We start from the raw sequence: 23,928 nt of genomic DNA, 5'->3' as shown, positions 1-23,928 counted from the left end.
GGTATGTTCCAGTCTTGTGGATATAGACTTTACAATATCCTTTCTTAAGAACCACTTCTACTTTACCCATCTGAAAAAGAGCGCACATAGAGACAAACCCAGACACATCATTCATTGTTTTGATATTATTTGGGGATTAAAATATCCTGTGCAATTAATCTTGCTTGTGGGGCCTGGGAAAGAGGCATCTTGGGAAATGTCATTGATTAAATGGCTCTAATAGTTGTCATTAATTTCTCCTGTCACCTCAAAAGCATGCCCCAACAATCTATATTCATAGGTCAGATGAACTGCTTTGACTTTGCTAGCTTTCTGTTGATATAAAAATATATATATATATATATATATATACTATATATATATATATATATATATAATATATATATATATATATCTATATATTTATATAATGGGGTACAACGAGCTCAAAGACTCCAAACAAAAATAAAATACCTAATTTCTTTTTCTATTTTGACATAATGAAAAATCTGAAATTAAATGCCCCAAGTGTATTTGCGGCACTTGTTTGCATACAATCTGAGTAGCCTTCCAGCTAAAATATACGTAAACATTCAATAGGTTCAATAAGCTTCTATTAAGTCTGGTCTAAAGCAGGCATCATAGCTCCACACACCGATAGCAACAACAACTACAAGCTAAACAGATGATCATTTTAGCTGTAAAGACAATGTGAATACGTTTACAATTTTTTTTTTGTATGTAAAGCAATTTTCATTGGCTTAGTAAGGTTAAAACTCAATTATAAATATTTTTTTCTGGAAGGATTATAAAGCTATACAGGGAAAGCTTTAGCTAACATTTTTGACTGCAACTTTTGAGTTCTATATTGGAATTGGCAATAAAAATAATTCTTCCATTGTCTGTAGAAGCACACATACAAACAGGCCCAGTAACACCCGAGCAGGGCAGTGGGAGCCTCTTATGGTTGCTATTCACTGCAATGACTGGATGGGTTAAGCTTGTGTTAGAGAGCGATATTAATTGTCTGTGGAATTCTGATTTACTGAGGCCAATGTTTAGTGAGTAGTTGATTGGAAAGAAGTGGCAAAGTTGTATGTATAGTTTTTGTTCTTGTTATTGTATGGTAGAATTAAAAAAGTATAAGAGTTTTATAAGACACCAATCAGTCTCTCAAGCTATTTGATAAGTTGTTACTAACATTCAATTGATTCTGATGTGGGAATTCAGATAACATATCAAATGACCATCAGACAAAAATAAGAAAATACGGGAATAGAAATGTACAGAAAATCTGAATGGAAAAGAGGGATAAAGAATGTTAAGGGACCATATCTTCTTTATTATCTTTGGTTGAATTTGAAGATGGTTTATTCTAGTCCATCTACTATAGCGGATGATGCTGGATAGTTCTGTTGATTTACACACATAATGTATACAATTTTACCAAGTAAAGTGTATCGTATCTGTCAGCTGCCAAATTAGGGGCCTCCTAATACACATACAGAAAAAGCCATGAAAGCTTTGTGAATGTTTGTCATCCATTGGACAATACTGCCATCTGATGGTACAAGCCTGAATTCTGCAATATTGTAAGGATACAATATTCCTCCATACCACCACCTGTGCTGCCAATAGCCAACCTGTGCTAGTATCACTTTCAACAGTGTTTTCAAAATGATGTTTGATATACTTTTACATTTTACAGGCAATTATATTTCAATATGAAATCCTAGTGTAACAAACTATTTTCCAAACCATAAAGGACATTTTGAATGGTTTATGTTAAAAGATACAACATATAATCAGGATATTAGATATCTAGAGCTTACAAAAGAAAATATCCAGAGTAATGCTACACCAGACTGCATCAGCGGCAATATGTTTAATTTATAAGCTTTCAAAAAAAATTTTAAAAAGTGTTTAATGCCATTTTAAAAACCCTTTTTAATCTCACAGATACTGATGCTTGCATAATTATATATTACACTACCTGAGCTGTATATAAAATTCAGTATAAACACACTCAGTATTCATGTCGTGAAAGTTAAAATGTTCATATCTCAACCTAGCAACCCTAATTTTCAATAACACATGGTTTGGGGCTTATTTATCAACAGATATGCCCTGTTCATAATTACTTCCAGTCCTGTTTGATTAATTAGTGTTTGCATTACCTACGGCAGTGCTGGAACCTCCTGCTGGTCTGTACAATGAACACACTTTAATAATAGTTGTCCTGCATTTTAATGGGTTCTATACAAAGAGCTGTACTTTGCATACGGAGTGACAGCAAATGAAATATACCAATAAGGTTCTCATCTAACAAAAAAAAAAAAAATGTAATATTGCCTTTGTCAGAAGCTATAATTGAAGACTTATTTCTGGATTGTCACAAAGTATTGTATTAGTTTTGCAGTACATTGACTTTTGTCTAATTATGATAATGCAACTTCAAAATTAAAATAGAGATCTTCACTATATCCTACATAGTAGACAATTGTATCCGTCTCAAACTGACAAAGCTTTGCTCCAGCAAACCTCTACTAACAGCTAGTTGTTTTAGGTGTTGAATACTGCAGTTGATTTCAGCTTATTTGCACAGCACTACCTTACAATATGCCTACTTTATTTCTTAATACAGTAGTTTATTAGAAAGAGGACCTGTGTATGAAAGCCGTATTGAATGTGTAGTACCAAATGACACATGCTTTAAACCGACTTTAAAATGGCCGTCACAACCATTTTAGTTTTAAAATGATTTATTTATCATATGAATGAAATGATAACAGTCTTGTCATTACCTGCCTCCTGTCACTCTTTTCGGCTCTTTGTTTCGGAGCAGACTGAGAGAAAATGCCATGATGGTGGGGGTGCTGTCTTCCTGTAGCATGAGGAATCGTTTTGGCTAAAAAGAAAAGAAAATGCAGTTTAATATTAATGCTGTAATTATAATGATTGGTTTGTACAGAGCTCCCCTACCTCCAAGCTCTTTTCAGAGAAGATAAATGATCAGCTATTACACATGTAGACAATTAACAGTTACACAGCTGTTAAACAGCAGGATGATCATACAGTGATTATTATTGTGACGAAATCAATCATTTGACTGCTGCTTTCACTATTCGCTTTTTAGATTCTAATGCTCAGAAAAGCAGGTGCATGCAAGTCCCTTTTTGGACCAAGTTTAGTTCACAAATGAAATGCGTTTATTGACAATGTTGGCAATATTGACATAGGGCACCTTTGTGGTTTCTAGGGCAGCTTCAAAGAGAGAGGTTGGGGATCGGATGGGCAGAGAGATGGAACTACTCCCTCGCTTGCTCTAAAAGGCAGGCTTGAGACCTGCTAGAAGGACAATATGGGGACTTCTCCAAGGCAGTTCCTGCTCTGGGGAAGTATGGCACTTTTTTGAGCACCAGCATTCATGACACACTTTTATAAAAGATGTAATTCTTCCACTGACAGTACAAGACTAAGCACATTGTAAGTTCACATGGAGGATGATATGCGCACTGAGCATTATAAAAAGCATTGTTCTGTGAAAGGCTATAGAGATTGAAATGGATTTAAAGGCTACTTAATGGGCAGAAGAGAAATACCGCCTGCTTAAAGTCACGGGAAGGGTTCACCTCATTGAATCATTAAAGGTCTTTAAAGCACTCCAAAGTGTAAAACAGGACTCATTTACACTATTACAAATTAAAATGTTAAAGGTAATAAGAAAATAAAAACTTTCTTCCATCGTTTTTTTTTTAGTTTTTTTGTATGTTCGTTCTGAAATGTGTGAAGCCCATTTATCCTGCACAACACTGTAGATTCTCTCCCTTTGAATGTGGCCTGCTACTAAGGGACATAGATTTTTATGTAACAAATTAATGTAACTGGATTATTTACTAATTCTTAGTTTAGACAATGTATTTAACACTTATTGAAAAGTTTAACCATTTTAGATTGCATTTATTTTATATCTTATATGCAAACAAAATTGATTTTTTTTAATATATACAAATAAAACGAGTAACATCTTGTTACATTAACATTTTCATATTAAAAATAAGATGTCTAAAATGCAAATTTACAGATGTTTGATAATTGTTAGACTGCAGATGGTGACCTTAATATTGAATACAAGAGTGACCTAATATTGAAGGTTACTACTTTGTCAATAGTAAATCATAAAAAAAAGTCTTAATTGAGAAATGGTCTTTACACTAGGGTGGCCATAAAGCAAGGTTGCATTAAAAGACACATAATGTTTATTAAATTATCTGAAAATATTATCAGATTTTTTGGTTTTGTAGCGGTATAATGGCTTCCCTTAGTTAAATTATGATACAGTTGTTTGAAAATTACAGCATAACATAAAAAAATAAGAATTTCAATGCAGACAGCCCCACTAAACCTATTTGTAATGCATCCTGCAGCAACTGTTTCAAATTTTTAATTTTCAGGGCTGATGATCTTTTATTAGCTGCGCAAGAACAACTTGACTGTATTTTAACTAATTTGGAAGAGTTGCTGAATTTGCGGTTCCTTATATTGCAAAATTAAATAGATTTTTTCAAGAACATGCATAGAAAAAGTACTGTTCTATTTTTTGCTATTGGCACCTTCCTTCAGCTAGTTACAGGGTTCCTTAGTGCACCTCCCAAATATTACCACCTAGATCAGTGAATGTGTCATTTTGGATTGAGTGGCTCACCTTGTAAAGGCACAGCTGTGTGGTGTGCAGGGTGAGTCACAGTCAGGGGTAAGGGAGGCAAAAAGTCTAGGATTGTCTCTTCACCAGATAATCTTACCCCCATTATCTAAAACAGGTGAAACTTCCTGTTTCGTATGTCTCATATCTCTAACTAGCTGAGTCTGCTCTTGCCTAAGGTATAATTCATATACAAGTTCCTATTATTCACTTTCTTATCTGTTTAATATCCTAGTATGTGTGGTCTGTATGATTCTCTATAGTTGTTCATCTTAGTACACTGATTACACAATAAGGTAGAGGCCTAAACTTTTTGGTTTTTACTCTATGAATTTTTGCTGGAATAGTTAGTTAGCATGTCAAATAATAAACTAAATAGAAAACAATAGCGAGTCATCAAGAACATACATGTTAGGATTTTAAACAGGTAAGATACTAAATATTAGGGAAATGTACATTTATATAAAATTACCCAGACAAGAGATGAAAGAGAGCAGGATGCTTTACCTATGTTTACCTACCGAACCTATTAAAAAGTCTGAACCTGGAAGTCTTAGTTTCCAATTGCTGAGTAAATATTTTTCTATCTTGATCCTACTATATGTTAATATATAAAAATGAACTGGCTGCAACAATTTGCTAATAAGAAATAGTGTTTCTTCTATCAAAATCAAGAGGAAAGTCATTTGCGATTTGCATTTTAAATTGCATGACATCTGCTGAGGACTTACCAGTGGTCCTATTAGATTATAATAAAGAGAGCCTTCTCATTAGTTATGGAATATGACAGATCCTGATAAATGCCCCATCCTCAAGCAGATGAGATTCTGCTTCAACACACCTGGAGGCTGGGGTCTGTACCTGACTCACATTTGACACACAGCTGAGTTATCGAGATGACAGCAACAGGCTGGCTGTCATCAAGATGGCTTTTTATTATGCACTTTGGCTGTCCATAGTCTTTAATAATGCTGGACAGCTTGTTGACCCTACAACCTTACGCATAATTTTAAACACACGTGGCTCTGTTCTGCAGTGCAAAGAATATGTTTTCTGAAAGGAATAACAAAAAAAAAATGTTAACATTTTAAAACTGTCAATAACGCATCTAAATGTTTGTTCTCAGTAGTTTTTTTTTTTTGGGGGGGGGGGGGGGGGGATGGGGTTTGCTGTTAATATGTTCCCTCAATGCGGGTTTGCTGGTTTTATACAAGCAGATACATATTTTATTCTCTAATGTAGTTTTTTCCTAGCTTCTTTAGATTATTGTGCAGATAGTGTGTATAAGGACCTTGTGGTTTCCTATAGCTTTGTAAAATATGTCGCAAATGGTTGAGAAAGCTGTGTGTGAAGAAATATAATTGTTGCAGTTAGTTTATTAAAAATGTATTGGTTTGTTTAAATTAGGGGTGGCCAAAGATGGCCCTTTCTTAGTCCTGGTCTTTGTTCCAATCCTGTTCTAAATCATTTCATTGAACCAATTAAATCACCATTCAGATCGTGAAGTAGTTCCCTGTCTAGTTTTACCTGTTAAACCTTGAGTGGTGGCCCTCCAGGCTTGTGAATGGACACCCCAAGTTTAAATTGATCTGGGTATAAATAATGCAATATACCTTCAGCCATCAATTTGGTGACTAAGAGAAGTGTCACTACAAGGCTTACAAACTCTCCAGGTAACAGATGCCAGGAAGTCAAGGGAGCGGTCACTGCAGGTTTACAGAATTAAACAAGCATGACATATGCTGGATGCCAAGCTGAGCTGCTGAGCAGCTGCTACGCAAAGCCTGATGTATATTTACATTTTACTCAAAATGTAAATATACAAGTTGTGCCAGTTGTCTATTTACCATAAATATGCTCTCTAGGCTACAGGTGTCATTCCAATTATGAAAGAAACACGTTATAGCAAATATACATTTTACATTTTTAAACATGAAATCTGGTACTACACTAAGGATGTTCTCTTTTGGCTTAATTTATTTTTACAAAGTCTGTTACTTTTTCACTTCCTAAGCCATTTGTCACCTCAGCAGTGTCATATTTTAAAATGAAAATAATATTAGTACAGTACAGGAAGGATTTATTTGTTAGCTACAAAACCTTTAAATGGTGGATGTTTGCTTCTCTTAAACCAGCATTTAAATGAGCAACTTTAACATACTGTAATTTAATTGTACAACATTGGGAAAAGTATTGCAATGTAAAAAAAAAAAAAAAAAAAAAAAAAAAAAGCAAAAGATACAAAAAGGCTGATCTGACTTCACTACATTAAATGAAAAAATCATATTAAATATTAAATATAATTAAGGCTTCTGTTTTTCAGCTTTTATTTATTTCATTTGTCAGTATTTATTTTTAACTATTTTTGAGTTTCATGTATTTTGTTGTTTTTTTTTCTGATTTTTTGCTTTTTATATATGGAATTATGGTTTCCGGTTACTTTCCAAAATGACTGGGTGCTTTTTGTTTGTTTGTTTGTTTTTTGTATCAGGGAGTCTTTTATCATTTTTTATCGGTTAAAACCAAAAATCAGAAGCCCTAAATATAATCTAACACATTCAAGAGGGATAATGCAGTTCCACACAATTACATGTAAAATTGTATTTGCCATTTATTTGTAAGCTCTTTAATCATATATCCATTTCAATTGAGAGCATTAAGCATCATTGTTACCATGCCCTTCAACATGTCAGCATTAGCTGTTTTCAAGTACAATAATGTCATCAAAATTCAGCTATATGACCATCTCTTAGGCTCCATCACACTATTGCACAATGGGCTGTGATTGAGCCCACCTTAGCTATGGAATGCAGACAGAGTTGTGTTAACGCCATGCATCTATTGCTTCCAGTAACCAATGTGATTAGCATTCCTAGTGGCTAGTACTATGCTTCATCCATATTAATACAGCCTTGCTTAATAAGACACTTCATCAATATACATGAAACTGGCAGCTACAATGAATCGTACCTCCTGGGAGGGTTATTATAAAGAATAAAAGGCCAGCAATACAGTTTGGGTTTAAGAAAATATCCTTAGATTTATCTATCTATTTATTTTGTTATAAGCAAACTATTTTAAAAAGTGTTATTGGTTTCTTTAAGGCCATTAATAGACAATTATCCAATGATCTGTATAACCCCTCAAACCTCAACCGAGTCTTAGATTGAGAGATTATGGAGAACGCAAGTAAACCGTAGACCTTTCCTAATTCCAAATGCAGTCCATGTCCATAACTGGGAAATAATGGACTTTGAAAGGCAACTCCGTAATACAGAGAAGCTCAAAGTTCCTTATAAAGTCTGTTGACAGTCATCCGAATTATTTCTGCTGTACATGACTGCGGCCGACCGGCTGAAACTGGCCGTCACCGAACGGGCGATCGAGCGCCGGATGGTTGGCGTCAAGTGGACGGACCGGATCAGCAACGAGCAGATGCGGCAGATGACCAAGGTCAAGGACGCGGTCGAGTTGGCCGACAAGTCGAAGAAGCGCTGGGCCGGCCACCTGGCAAGGAGGACCAACGGCCGATGGACACCGGCCGTGACTGAATGGCTGCCACTCGACATCAAAAGACCGCTCGGTCGTCCAGCCACTCGGTGGAGAGACCAGCTCCGACAAGAAATGGGACGGAATTGGATGTGCCTGGCACGAGACCGAAAGGCTTTGGTACTCCGCTGTGGTCTGCGTCGACCACAGAGGGCGACGATTAACAGACCGATTGACGATTTGACGATTGACATTGACACAAATGCAAAATGGATCTACACACGCTCTACACCACTGTTTTTTTTTTCTTTAAATCAAAGACATTGAAGCTTAATGTTATGATTTGTACCCCGACAGTTGAAATTTTGATGTCTGCCTTCCGTCTTGAATCGGAAAAAGAACATGCTGTAAGAGTTGTTAGGAATGAGAAGAGACCACCTCGATCATTGTGACACATCCCTTGCCTGCACACACTAGCTTTAGGGCAGTATTTTTTTTTTTTAATGATACATTTTTTGATACATTTGTGTTTTTGTACCCCATTTGAGATGCACAATTCAATTGTTGACTTACCACTGCAACACAATTACCAATCACTTGCTGTGGTCAGGTTACTATAACCTGGAGGTAGGAGCCAGCCTGGGAAGTCTTCACCTGGACATCTAGTGGTAGTGCTTTTACCAGATGACCCACTGAGGACCACAATAATCTCAAAATTAGTCTGTAAAACCTTTCCTGGTAAACTAAGCATTTATAACAATAGGTTTCCATTGATATCACAACTTTCATCCAAAGTTCTCACACTGTATATAAGTATCAGTGACTGCTATCATAACCGTCCAACCAGGATAATCAAAAGTCAACCGACAGAACTGGCACAGAGAGTGCTGTAGGGCAGCAAACAATTATTTAATTGGGGTGGTGCCATTGCATTTGAACCCTTATAGGTCATGTGAATAATCATAAAATTAATTCTGTAATGCACTGGCAGCCAATGAAAAGAGGCCAAGATAGAAATCTGCTGATCTGATTTTATTTTTGTGAAAACTTATTATATACCGTACATAATATATTGCATCATGCTGGAATACCTGCACACAGAGCATTGTAGTAATCAGTTTGGGATGTAAGGACAAGATTGCAGTCTTGCAATGTCTCCAGAGATGGTAGTGGGAAAAAAAGTGGGAAAAAGGTGGCTGGGTTTTTGGGGGGGGGGGGGGGGGGGGGGGGGGGGGGGGGGGGGGGGGGGGGGGGGGGGGGGGTGGGGGGGGGGGGGGGGGGGGGGGGGGGGGGGGGGGGGGGGGGGGGGGGGGGGGGGGTTTTGCACATCTCTTGTCCAGCCCTCTTCTAAGTTTAAATTTGTTTTTCTATACTATTGTTTTCTATATTAGGATTTAATTAACTTGTTTGGTTTGGACCAATAGTGTTACATCGACAGTTTGTAATAATGCCAAACCAGTATGTAATTCTCATTAATTCCCATTATCACTAGTGGCAAGCTGGCCCCCATTTTGCATCTATGGCAGCTTGGGCATAGACTCAAGAAGCTGATGTGGTCTCAAGAGGTAATGTGGGTCATTCATCTTCCAAAGGGGAATATGTAATGATGTAGTTTGGGTTTGCCTTGCCCAGAAAGGAAGAATCATTTCATTGTTCCTAAATTGCACTGAGATCTATTATAGCAGTTAGACAAGCCAAAGTTATATGGCAGTCAGGGCCCATTTACGCTGAAAGTGAAAAAAAAAACAGCGAATTAAAATTTTACAGATAACAGGGGTGAGAAATTAGTATACTGAGAATGCACTTTCTAGAGTACTGATACACAAATTTGTGGTCTGGGAACACAGGTAACTACAGAAAATTCTAGGTAGTAACTGTGTGGTGACAGACATCTCCCCCACCCCATTCTATTGTTTACACTGTACAGTGTTTGGATGCTTTTCATAATATTCAGTTGGGGACTGAATCTGCTTTGAAAGAGGCCTTTGAGCAAAAACATTTGAGAACTTTTTTATGGAGCCATTGTACTTGATAATGCCATCTAATGAGAGATAAGGAAAATACATCTTAAGCCCTTGTGATACGTCTGTAAGGTTTATTAGTTCTGTTGTGCACTGCAGGCCCTAAGGGGTCAATAGTTTAGATAGTATTTCCTAAATGTTTAATTTGTGAATAGCTTATAATATTCATGTTGGTTTCTTTTGCTATGTGATGGGGTAAATTAGATGCAAAATGGGAGATGAGAAAGCTTCTTTATTAGTAAGTTATCTCTCTAACATTTTACTGTCTAAACACTTCATTAAACTAATTGGTAATTTACTGTTGTCTGTGAGCTATATATCTGGAAATAAACATAATTTTACTTTATGACCAAATTAATATGATGGGTGCAAGAGCTCATTTAAAAATACCCAGGAGTCTAATAGAAGTTAAGAAACATAAATAATTAAAAATAAAAACATATTAGCCATATTTCACATCCGGCAATAAAAACAGAATGTATGTGATGTTTGCATTTTTCTAATTTTGTGAAGCCCCAGTTTTCAATAACAAATGACCATGATAAATATTAATAGAAACAATAATATAACGTTGCATTGAGAGGACCTTAACCTTTTCAGAAATAGGTTTTGCATATTGATCTACACCTGTGGCATAAACTCTAATCCGCTTTATAGCAACTGCCTGCAAAGCTGTTTATTCTTACAAATGTTGGGGTAATTGCAAAAAAGGTTTCCTTCAGGCCTATGAGTACAGATGTTGTTTAAATTAGACATTTCAATAATGATACCCTTTCTATTGGTTCACAGGCATGGAATGTAATTAGATTTAATTAGGAAAATAACAAAGATTGTAAATGTTTTAAAAAAGAATAAAGGAAGGATTAACTAAAATAGTTTCTTATAAGGTTACATGCACTATATAGACTACCATACCTACAGTGTTTAATATAAAAGTAACTGAATTGTTAAATGCAATTAACACTTCATATCACATTTTGCCTTCACTTGTTGTGTGTTATTAATAGTACTTGAGTTTAATGGAAATGCAAGGGCTGGACGTGACCCTTGTGGTTCAAAGACGAAAGCCTTTTATAGAAAGTAATTTGTACCACACTAAGTAGAATAAGTATAAAGTTCAACTGGAAGTAAAATCTCAGCTGCTATTTGGTATGAACCTTGAAATCCAAACTTCAAGTCTCACTTGGATGATACAGGAGAAAGGTGCTATGAAGATGGAATTGTATTAAGCGTCTATAACAGTATATACACAGTGTGGAATAGTTCAGTTCAAGAATTTACCATGCTGGTCCTGTAAGTCATTAGCGCACAAAACGGACTTCAATTGCTGTCTTGCCCATTCTGATTGAGAATTGGTGGGATGAAGTGAATGTCACACTCACAGTAACAGTCCTCTGCCTACCTCATTGTTGTTGGCAGGAATAGGCCACAATCCAATAAGATACCTTCAGGCATCTTGTGGAGTCTGTGCCATGCTGGCTTCAGTCAGGCCAACAAAGGTCCTGATAAACTGAGCACTGACTGTATAAAGAATTTGTATAAATCTCACTTGGTGGTGGGGTAGCCGTGGATATGTGGAGTTTGTAGCACCACAATGCAAAACTCTGAGGAACACCACCACTGCATATCAATTAATGACAGAAGATGCCATCTTCATGCCTTCAAATTAGACCTGAGAGACAGGCTTTGTTGACCATATCACATGCTCTTACCAGCTTATCTCATTTTAGTTGAAATGGGTCATTATCAAACAACTGTGTAGAGTTGAAAATAATGTAGTTGAAAATAACATTTAACATAACATTTACGATCCTGTTCTATCTGGCACTCAGTCACATCATTCCATTGTAAATGCTTTTACTAACATTCAGCTCCTGTATTCAGTGACCAACTTCATAATGTTCTAATTTAATACATTAAAACAGATGTCTTTATATAAAGCTGGACATGGTCTGTGGTCTTTCCTATCCTTCTGGCTTTATCAGAAAACACACCTTGTTGCTTTCCCAGTTCATTTATATCTGTGTTGTACTGTAAAGTAACCAGTTAGAAAAATTGTGTTTGTCTTTCAGTTTTTGTACAGGTAATGTACAGGTAATATATATATATATATATATATGCAATTTGTGGATGTACATAAAATCCAAGCTCAGACTTACCTTTCCCCATCTTCTTGAGTCATATCCACAGCCAAGCCTGTAGCTCCCCCTCCTGTTGCCAGCTGATTGCAGACTATTGTGCAAGTCTGCTCAGAGGTCATCTCCTCAACAGCACTCCCTGGTAAAATACGTTCAAAAATAATAATGAAATGGAATATGTCACAAATTATGCGTCTCCAAGGTTACAGTAGCGAAACAGCTTCTGTTGTATTAGAATGAGCTTGAATTGATTGTATACTGTATTTATTGTTGATGTATTCATCTGTTTGAGACCAAGACTGCATGCACATATAGACAATATATTTCTGAAAAAAACATATCCCTTTATATTGAGCTTCCTGTTTTTGTGAACTTCTTTTACACTGTTACTGTGCAGCAGTATACATAGTTCATACATATTCATATAAAATCCCCAACTTTTTTGTTTTTTTTATTCTGTGTCAAGGTGCTTTGATTATGAGTTCTAGTTGCCTGACATTGAAACATGTAATGTCAACTAGATCAGCTTTAAACCACCTAACATAGCTATTATAATTTATATTTTTCTTTAAACACAGTACTGTATTTCAGTAGATGCAAATATCCCAAATCAGAATGACTGTAAGCATCATCTTTAAGCAGTTTTCTACCGTATTTTTCCATGTTTACTTAAAGATCATTTCTTGTTGAGTGTCCTTATCAGGGCTGTACAAGAAGTTGAACTTGTAGTGCGGTCAATGGTTAAAAGCAGGTCAGGGCATCCCAGGAGCATCTGGTCATCTTCTGCTATTTCATTCACACTATCTAGATCATCACCCAATCCAATTTCAGATATGCACTTGCTCAATAATAATTGGGGTCACTGTCCAGCACTGAGTCCAAGTTCTCCAAAGAAACCTGCTTGTCCAGTCTGGCAGCATTCAAAAAAGAACAAGCCCTGGGCAAGCTACAAGCACCACTGCTTACTTCAGGGCTTTCTCTGGAGATGGAAGGTGTTATGCAGTTAACAATTTTGTTGATCTAGCTTTTATTAAATATGTCTAAGGCAGGAAACTAGAACTAGAATATCACCTGAACACAGACTCAACAAAACATATGAAGCTACTTTGTCTTTAAATATGTTCCTTGTTTGTTTATTACTTAAGGAATGGGGTATCAGTTTCCATTTAGCTTTGTAGGGTGTGTTTCATCAGTAGCGTCCTCCTGTTCACTTGTTTCTACATTAAACCTGCTGCTATGGACTGTGGCTTGGGTAGAGAGAGACAGGCACCGCATTTGAGCTTCATCCTCTTGCCTTTCCACACGATTTAGCCAGACTGCATTCCTCATCTGCCTGAAGGAGATAGCATATATTTTAAGTACCAGTATAAGAAAATCTTGTCATTCTAAAAACAAGTTAATTTTCAGACAAAATTCAGATATTGGACCTATTCAGATTCATGATTTATTTGAAGAATATTTCCGTTTTTTTCTTCTTTTTTTTTTTCTTCATGAAATATTAATAATACAGTACATTTTCAGAATTATATACCAATGTAACCAAATTGGTATCTGTATGCCGTGGTAGTAAAGACACTTTCTGTTTAATATCACACATGACACTAAAAAGAAAAGTAAAATAGTTTGACTTCTTGTCAAAAAAAATCAACTCAATTTGCACGTAAGAATTTAAGGCCACAAAAAAAGTGTGCGCTATTAAAATCCATTCATTGTGTCTGGAATGTTTAGGCTATTTGAAACTGAACTTGTAACTCACATTACATAATGACTCTGAATTGAACAGCAACATCAAATATGTATTGAATAATTCTGCAATAAAAAAAAAAAAAGATTTGTAGATTCAGATTTACAGTTATTTTCTAAAAAATGCATTCATGCAGTTTGATAAAAGCACTTAAAATATATAGCAACACATGAAACTGCTCTTTATTGCATTGTTTAAGGTCTGTTCCATTATCATCCAGTAAATGGAATTGACTTTTTCACCAATGTAGTGTTTTTATAAAAGCACTTAAGTGGCATCTGATAGAAGAGGGTGTCTGCTGTAGATCTACCACTGATTCAATTAGCAAAGCTAGAAATCCTTCGCGAGAAAGTGCTTCACTGGAACTGGACCTAGCAGTGTACAGACAGGCAGAAAAAGGCTTTGATTTGCGCCCTGGATGCAAAGAAATGCAATGTCAGTCATTGATGGCTGTAAAATTGTCAGTATGATGAAAACGTTTATGACAATGATGTTTATCAGCAGCACATATAGAATAGTACAGAATAAAAAAAGGGCAATGTGTAGTTTAATGACAATTGGATAAAGTGTAAGTAGGAAATGCGGACAGATGGATGAGACAGAGAGAGTACTAATCCTAAGAATGAGAAAGTCACTTTGTTTGCATAGACAATTTATTTGCAGGTGTGATTGGGGCATCTGATGGTTTATTTTCATTTAAAAGAAATAATTGACCTCCAAATATGAATTCTAAGGCTTACTTCTGGGGCACAGTAGCTTCTGAATACAGATTTCTGAAGAAGCATTTCTTGACTGACAGTACACATTTAAAAGCATTCATTCAGGTATAATTACACTGTTAAAACTGCAGTAAAACAGTACCCAGGTAAAACTGTTTAAAAACATTTTAAAAACATTTCTATATGAGGCATTTTTAACAGTGAATAAAATAATGGTTGCTTTACTTTTATTTATTTTTATTCCATTAATTTAGAGAGAATGTAGTGACATGTGATCATTAAACAAGATTAAAAAAAACCTTAAAAACCATAAAAACCTGGAGTCCCAACTCAACACAGCTTTGAAGGAAAAGCTGGACTAGGCCGTCTCTCAACTCTTCACTTGATTCTTGTATCAGTAGTTTCCAAGCTTCTATCACACACCTAAAGCAAGGTGAACCAATGTAAGATTGAAAAATAAGGTAAGGAATGCAATTCTTTGTAAGCTAATTATATATAAATAATTTCATAATATGAGGACTGGAACTTTGTAGAACTTTTTTCACAAGTGCGTGAAACACTGGTTCTTACACTGGATTTCCCATACATGCTTGTGCTCTACCATACTGTATGATTTTACTGTGCTTTAACATTCTTAGTTGTGCTTGAAGCATTATGCACCACTGTTCTTTAACCCAGGGTTAAGCAAACTCTAGCAATTAATTTACCTGTTGTGGAGAAAAACTGTTATATGTAATTTGAGGTCCTCTGGTTTCTCGATGGTTGGTTTGTTGCAGCACAAGGATATCCATCCTTAAGCAAAGCTTTGATAATCCAGGTCTCACGGTCCCTGGGTGCAGAATCAAATCCACTGCAACCTGCAACATTCATGAAACATTCTATTAATGTTAGGGAAGGGATGAGGGTTGTTTTCTACATGTGGGGTTTTGATTGCAAACATAACAGTTAGGGATCCTCAGCTAATAAAAGCACTGTTGGAGTCTAGGGTTAGTTGTTGATCTGGACTGGGAGCCCGCAGGAAGTGCTGTATTAGCTTTTGCACTTCCCCTGGTATGGAAAGGAAAATCGTATGGAATTGTTCACCTCACCTTGCTTAGTGATCTCTACTGGTGATGCTCAGGCAAAAACTGTCCAGACTGGTCCTCACCTCCAAAGTTCAGTAGCTTGGTAACATCCGTTAATTTGGTTTGATGGGTGAAAGCAATTGGTTTAACAACAAGAATAATGTGCTCCTGATTGGTAGGTGGGTTGAACAAGGTGAACCAGAAGGTAATGTATTGCAACAGGATTGTGGTTTTCAAACTGGAGGACTCATAACATCAGGGGGGGTGGACACAAGGACGACTTATTTAATGTTGGTTTTAAAAAATATCAGTTAATTTTAATTTTATTATTAATTTCCTTTTTCACAAGTTGTCTGAGCATTATTTTTACAGCTGTGCTGCCTGTCTCAAATCCTCTCCATTACAATTTTAGCAGAGAGCAATTTTGTTTAGTAAACTAAATACATCAACATTTTTTTTAGATATGTAAAGACAAATATATGCTCCCAAATAAAAGTGGAATCTTACTGTAGTGTTTTTGTGATCCAAGAGCCAGAATCCTTTGATACATTGACAAAAGCTGGGTGGCACATTAAAGGCTATTGAAAATGAATTCATCATCTCTTTCTCAGAATGGAGAAAATGTGTTACATCCAGCAGAAAATAAAGAAACTATCAAAGGCTGGTGTAAGGAATATAACATTTACTACACTAGCTATAAATCCCATTAGCTTTACAGCTTTTAAGTGCTTCTGACTTCCAGTCACTCTTTTTACACTTCAAAGTAGCCTTAACATAAAAGACATTATAGTGATTTATCAAAGTGTCATCCATGCTTTAATATGTATTTCCTATGGCTTATTAGCACATGCAATATTATCACCTATCCCCCTTTTTTCTGTTGAAAGTCTTTGCTTGTATTTATACTTCAATATAGTTCAACTTATTTTTCAAAGACAGCGCCAGTGATTAAAAGTTGCTGCTGCATCCTGGTAACAAATAACCAGACCTAGCGGCCTCTAGAGCTTTGTTTTGAAGGACATGCATATCCTCAATTAAAATAAGAAAAAAAAAGATTCTTAGCATAATGAAAGTGGGATCAGTAATAATTTGAAAAGAAACATTTACATGTTACATTTTGGGCCAGAGGATACAAGAGATTGAACTAAAATCGTGTCTACACAGGGAATCAGGAATAGCTTCAAGGCAGCCTGTGAATAAAACAGTAGAAAACATCTATGAAGATATTTGTGTTCTTTAGACAACCGTCATTTTTTATCGATATCAATATTGTACAGCATACCATGTAAAATTGTCTTGCTTGTTTTTATGTATTCAGCTTTCTGTATATGTTCTGAATGTTCTGCAAGAACCAGGATTTATGGGGTTTTAATTCACATGCTGACAGAAAAAGAAGCCAGAAATGCATGAATGATATACATGTTCTATTATTGAGAAATGCATGAATAATAGTAGTAATCTTTATATAGCACCTTTCATAGTGGACCACACTCACAAAGTGTTTTACAAGATAGAAGACCAGGGTGTGTGAACTATGCATCAGCTGCAGAGTTACTTACAATAACATCTCACCCAAAAGATGGAGCACAAGGAAGGTAAGTGACTTGCTCAGGGTCACACAACAAGTCAGTGGCTGAGCTGGGATTTGAACCGGAGACCTGCTAGTTATAAATCTGTTTCTTTAACCACTGGACCACACAGCCTATGACATATGTATTTTATTATTGAGAAATGCTGCCAGACAGGTCAGTTTTACAGTAGTGTTGCACAAAGTAAAACCTGAGCCAGACCGAATTCATGAGCATCCTTTATTTGTGTTAAGAGGAACAAATACTATTTTACAGTTGTACCTGAAAGCATGGAGGTGGATACCATTCATATTGCCTGTCATGTTGACTCCAAATGTTGCTATACTGACCATTGATATGAGACACAATGCCATGGATCAGCAAACCGGTGTCTTTCCACTTGTTCCTAAATATGTGATCAAGCATTAGCAACAAATTCAGTGCAAATGGTGTTGATATATGTCATGGTCATCAAATTTTGTATCATACTGCTAGTTCTTGTTTTTAATTTACATGTGTGACAGGGGGTGTATGTTACTGTCGTACTTGTTTAAGAAGCAAAACATAATCAATAAGAACATATCTTCATCAAACTCAGTGTAATTGTAGAGATTGAGATTAACTAAAGCTTTATATTTGTTTAAACTCTGTAGAACCTATATTTGTTAAAAAAATATTTTAAAATTAAATGTTTAGTTACCACCATGAACACAAGTACGTAAGGAGTAGAAACATCTAAATTGGTCACTCAGGCCTAGAGATCTAAAGCACTATGGCCAAGAATTAGACTCAAACCTGACTACATTTTGTTTTTTACATTGCGCAAAAACAGCAACTGTTTATTCATGTCAAGCTCTGGGTACAAGTGTGCATGTGTTACCCTGTATTTCAATAAAGTACCATGCCAATTGTAAAACCTGAAGGTGCATCTGTTATGCACCATTTATTTTTTGTATTTTATAACAGACACTAGATGTCAGTAATGAAGCACTGTAGTATCCCACCCACAGGAAAAATTATCGGGTTCCATGTCATTTTCTGACAGAGAACCCCTAGTGGCCATGGTGGTAACTAAACATTCAATTAAGAAACATGGGGGGACAAAAAACAGCTTCATTCACAAGTTCATCACAACTTCTATAAGCCTAGTTATAGACAGAACCTTAGAAAGCAGCTTCTAACTTCCTCCAAAGAGACTTTACTCAAGAGGCAACATTGTTGGGCATGCTTAATTCTCATTGTTCCTGACTCACTAACATGCTCTGACTGCCTCAACTGCTATGAAATACAGTACTTATAATATATAACCGACACAGAATTACTTGTATTACTGTTCTGTCACTGAGGACTGTCTGTTGCTCTGGGATTTAGCTACAGTAGAAGGCATTTATTTAAATCCATTAGTGCTGATTAATGGTAGGGGGATTAGTTGGAGGGGTTGCAGCAGGGGCATGGACATCGTTTCCAAGCAGCCATCCTCTCTCTCTCTCTCTCTCTCTCTCTCTCTCTCTCTCTCTCTCTCTCTCTCTCTCTCTCTCTCTGGCACCCTAAAGATTCAAGTCCTGCTCCACTGGCATTTTAAAGGATGATTATCAGTAACATATATCTCTATCCACAAGGAAATATTCCACAATCTGAGCTTTGGTTGATCATGGCCATCATTAAAAAATAAAGGTAATGTATTTACTTATATTTATCTTTAGGGTTGGTCTATTAAAAGGCTTGCTGAAGTATTTATTTATTTGTTTGTTTGTTGTGTTTTTTTCTAGCATACCAAAGTTAATAAGAAACTTTCTGGAGCAGTTTGAGAAAATGTCTCTTCATGGAATGAATGTGTTGTAATTTTTTGTAATAATAGCAGTGTTATTGGAAACTCTGGGACTATTTTATTCAAAATGATATTGAAAATAAATACCATTGCAATTTAGAAAGATGGGTGAGATGTAACCGCCAGTATACAAATATATAAAAATCATCCTAGGTGGACAGATTCAGGTAGGAAGATAGGAAACAAAGATAAGTTAATTGACCCACTGTACCTTTTTAATACAGTACATATTTTGTTTTTCTGTTCAATTGAGCTCAATTTGAAACTGTGCCTACAATTGCTCTGGATATATAAAAATACCTCATAAGCTTCTTATGATGCTCTCTAGAAAATAGATCCTATCCTCTCCCCCCACCACCTCCTTTTCCTTGTTCTCGTTGAAGAAAATGGCCATTCTAAAAGTCAAATTCACAAAGAACAAGCGGGATAAACTAGCCCAGGTATGTTGGATACTGAATTGGATTTCTGTTGTCACGGGAATCATCATCTTCAGCCTGGGTCTGTTCCTGAAGATCGAGATCCGGAAACGAAATGAACTGATGGCCAACCGGGAGGTCCATTCCGTCCCCAACATGTTGATTGCAGTGGGGGTCATTGCCTGTGGGATTAACTTCCTGGGTGGCAAAATCTGCTATGACTGCTCGGACACTATCAAGTTCCATCGCTGGAAACTGTTCATGCTGCCCTACATCATCTGCACCTTCTTTTTCACTTTTTGCATCCTGGTGGGGGCTCTGATGTGCTACACCATGAGGAATGACTTGGAGGAGTCCCTGTACCTAGGCTTGAAGGAAGCCCTCAAGTTCTACAAGGACACAGACACTCCTGGAAGGTGCTTCCTAAAGAGGACCATCGATATGCTGCAGATTGAGTTTCAGTGCTGTGGGAATAATGGCTTCCGAGACTGGTTTGAGATCCAGTGGATCAGTATGAGGTACCTGGATATGTCCAACAAGGAGGTCCAAGAGTGAGTAGTCTTCTTCTTGTTTATCTTCTGCTATGATTGTAGTCTGAATTCTTCCCTGTATTAAAATGTATTTGTATTAAATCATTACCAAAGAATCTACCTGTACTTAGCTAATTTATTATTAGTTTTTTTCAAATTAGCATAGAAAGCACTGTGATAAGCTTATGGCATATGTATCAAATGGGTTAGCTGGTCTGGGGAAATTCAGTTCCAGTCTTGTAACCACTTTGTAATATCTACCTAGAGAATTAACCAACAATAATCCTTGCCATCTAAGCTTACATGAGGTAGGAACCCTGCAGACATTTACCAGCCAACACAAATGTCCTGTTTATAAGATCTTTACATACGTAGAAGCCAAGTAACTCTCTGTACTGTTCTCTAGCATAATGCTCTCTGTTTAATAATGTAAGCCAATTAAAAATGTGTTCCGTTTGGGTGTCTAGATATTCAAATTTATGGTTTGTACTCCTGCCTAAAATACATTTAATTAAAAAATTATTTAAAATAATTACAAAGATTATTTTTAAGTGTTAATAAGGCTTTATGTTTTCTTCTTGAGGCCTATATAGCATCTGTGTCCAAACAAAAGCCTGTTTAGTAGATTCCCATTGCTTTCACCTTGTTCTCAGCCGACTGAAGAGCAACGTTGATGGGAAGTACCTGATGGACGGTGTTCCATTCAGCTGCTGTAACATCAACTCCCCACGGCCCTGTATCCAGAATCAGCTCACCAACAACTCGGCACACTACAACTACGACTTCCAGAGTGAGGAGCTCAATGTGTGGCGGAAGGGCTGTCGGAAGGCCCTGCTCGAGTACTACACCCAGATCATACAGTCCATCAGCTTTACCGTCCTCATCATATGGCTCTTCGAGGTAGGTTCTGATTACCTCTGTGTCTATACAGAGGGAATGCAATGGTTCTGCAGAATAACAGAAGTAAACTCTAAGTGTGATTACACTGGAACACTGATGTAGATTTGTGTTTTGTTAGTTTTATCTCAGATTCAGTGTTTGAAGTATATCACAAATAGGTTACATTGAATGTTGTAGATAAGTCTATTTATAGACCTGAGGCAATGGTATAGATTCAGGGACCAAAACTATGAAACACTGGTACAACAGGCCGTAGGTAATATCATTTATGTTAAAAAATGAATGGAATGGAATAAAGTAGAAACAGTAATACAACACCACTGAATCATACTGCAGGTGGGGTAGTGGTTCAGAAGTAATGGTAGCTCACTGACTCTGAGGCAAAAGGGTCACACTTTCCTATTAACCTGTGGGGTTGCAAGAACATACTCCAGTTATCAGAGCTCCAGCGTAGCATGTTGAAGTTCAGTCTTCTTTCAGATGAGACATAAAAGTGCCCACACCAAACATGGATGCTGTTTTTTCTGTTCACGATGCAATTATTTATGACAGAAAATAAGCCATTGAAGGGGGGATGACAATTTCGCCCTCCTCACCAAGCAAGTGCAACACCAGCTGAAAGCATTGCTGCAAGAACAGTTTAATGTATTGTTTCAATCAAAATTGTTGCACACGCTAAATAGATATACCACAGATGAGTGTATGTGTATGAGTACTACAGACAGTACCTTTCCACTCTCCTTATTAGTATCTCTATTTTTGTACTCTCTGTAATCTATAATCCTCAATTCTCTTCTCTCCTCTCATGTCACAAACACAGTTTATTCCTTCTCAGCTCTACCTGGGTTAACCCCTATTTGTCCCGTTTCCCCCCCTTTATCTGCAGCAATATTCAGTGGGAACATTTCAAATGGTCAATGAAGTTTATTTTAAAAATATCACAAATTCACCATGGCATCGTGAACTTCAAAACAACAAAACTGAATGTTATGTGAATGTTTTTGCAAGCTTCAAACAGTTTGAATATATGTTTGGTTTAGATATAAAACTCATTTTGTTTTACCATTTCCCCATTTTCCCTCCCTGTGGGCATCTCTTAATAACATCCTATTTGGCTGTCCCTCACTAGCCCTCCATTTGTCTCCTCACAGCTGTCGGTCTTGATAGGGGTGCGGTACCTCCAGACGGCCATGGAGAACGTTCTGCGGCAGGGAGACCCTGACTCTGAATCAGATGGCTGGCTGCTGGAGAACAGCTTTGTGGAGACAGCTCTGTCCAACTTAAACATCATCAAGAACCTGGGAAAGTCCAACCAGATCAATGCGGCCTCAGGGAATGAGGACCCCAACATGGACGTTCCTACTACAGACTACGGGCCTGAGAACAAATAAACAAAATCCCCACTGCCAGCTAAACCCCCAAGTTGAAGGTTCTGCATGAACATTAAGGGCCCAATTTTGATCACAGGTCGTTAGCACCTGATTATGGGCGCTTGGTGGACGCAGATGAGTGCCCCAGTTTTCTACGCCTGCGCTACAGCTAGGCATCGGACAAAGATTTTGAGGAGCGGCCTCGTTATCATTTAACAATGCGGCATAGGAACTAAAATTAAAACGTTTTATTGGAAAGTGTTAATAATGGAAATAATTCATGCTTATTTTATTATCAAAAAAATCTCAGAAAACAGAAAAAGAATTCTACATTAAAGGGGAAGTCAGTTTATTTTGATTTTTTAAACAGTGCCTCTCACTTTCTGTAGATTGACAGGCGCTAACCGAATCATGCTTTGCTCTGTTCAAAATCAGAATATGAGGAATATGGCAGGAGGCAACACAGATGCTCTTGAGTTTGCACATTGCCTTTTTTTCAGTCCTTTACCTCTTAAGGAAATGCTGCCATGCTGCTTTTCAATTTGAACTGGATTTCTTAGTTTTGTTACAAAAGCTTCCCTCCTTCAGAAAGTTTAATATCCAAAGTGTTGCATCAACGAAATTATCAAGCAACATTATTGGATAACCTCAGGAGTGACCTTCACCTGTCAGGCTTCATTGGACAACTGTAAATAGTTTGCATACTAACTTAATCACCACCCTGTATTTTTTGTATTCAATGTACAGTATTCAGGTTTTTGGGGTTTTTTTTGATAGTTTGGTCTAGCAGAGGACGACTCAGGAGAATGGGTTCAGAGTCCAGTGTGTGATGTAACTTGATCTCCTTGTGCCTCAGCTATACCCTATCCCAGCTGTAACTATGGTTAAAAGCGAACCCAATAGGAAAGCATATAATCACCACAGAAGATATAAATGCAAATTGCATAGAAATCCTAACACAGATTTAATTAGTTTCATTAAACAAACTTTTTTTTTTTTATTTTGTTTGTATAGCACAAATAAGCCTACTTTTGGCAGCTCAGCAGGGTTCTCTTCATTGCGTCTCTAATGATTTATTCTCAGAGGTGATTTTCACTTGAGAGCACTGCAGTAGTTCCACCAAACTAAACACATACCAAACAGCAGATCGTTTAATAATGTTTTCAGGTATTTGATTTTATAATAATGGGTATTCTAATTAAAAGCATATACACTCTCTACACCTTATCAGTAGATCATTTTGCAAATGACAGGACCATGCAAGAATTATTATTATTATTAGTATTATTTTTACATTAGAGGCAATGAAAGGGGGAGAGTAAATAAAGGCTTTTCTGGGCTTGCATATTACAGTTTCTGGTTAACTAAATATGTGTATATCTTTATATAGCACCTTTCATAGTGGACCACCATCACAAAGTTCTTTATAGAGGTAGACTGTGAACTGAGCATAGTCACTT

The 23,928-nt window shown here is 36.8% G+C and overlaps 1 protein-coding gene across 1 annotated transcript; it reads left to right on the top strand.

Annotated features, from left to right (window-relative positions):
- Window positions 1-19,638: 19,638 nt before the first annotated feature.
- Window positions 19,639-22,685, top strand: LOC121323751 (photoreceptor outer segment membrane glycoprotein 2-like). Its single transcript, XM_041264944.1, has 3 exons — window positions 19,639-20,219; window positions 20,852-21,098; window positions 22,250-22,685. The coding sequence occupies exons 1-3, from the start codon at window positions 19,639-19,641 to the stop codon at window positions 22,487-22,489; spliced, it is 1,068 nt and encodes a 355-aa protein (XP_041120878.1). The 3' UTR covers window positions 22,490-22,685.
- Window positions 22,686-23,928: the final 1,243 nt, after the last annotated feature.

The sequence above is a fragment of the Polyodon spathula genome, chromosome 12 (genome assembly GCF_017654505.1).
Source record: "Polyodon spathula isolate WHYD16114869_AA chromosome 12, ASM1765450v1, whole genome shotgun sequence".
NCBI classification, from domain to species: domain Eukaryota; kingdom Metazoa; phylum Chordata; class Actinopteri; order Acipenseriformes; family Polyodontidae; genus Polyodon; species Polyodon spathula.
The sequence above is the reverse complement of the archived record's forward strand: the minus strand, read 5'-3'. Positions and strand labels throughout refer to the sequence as shown.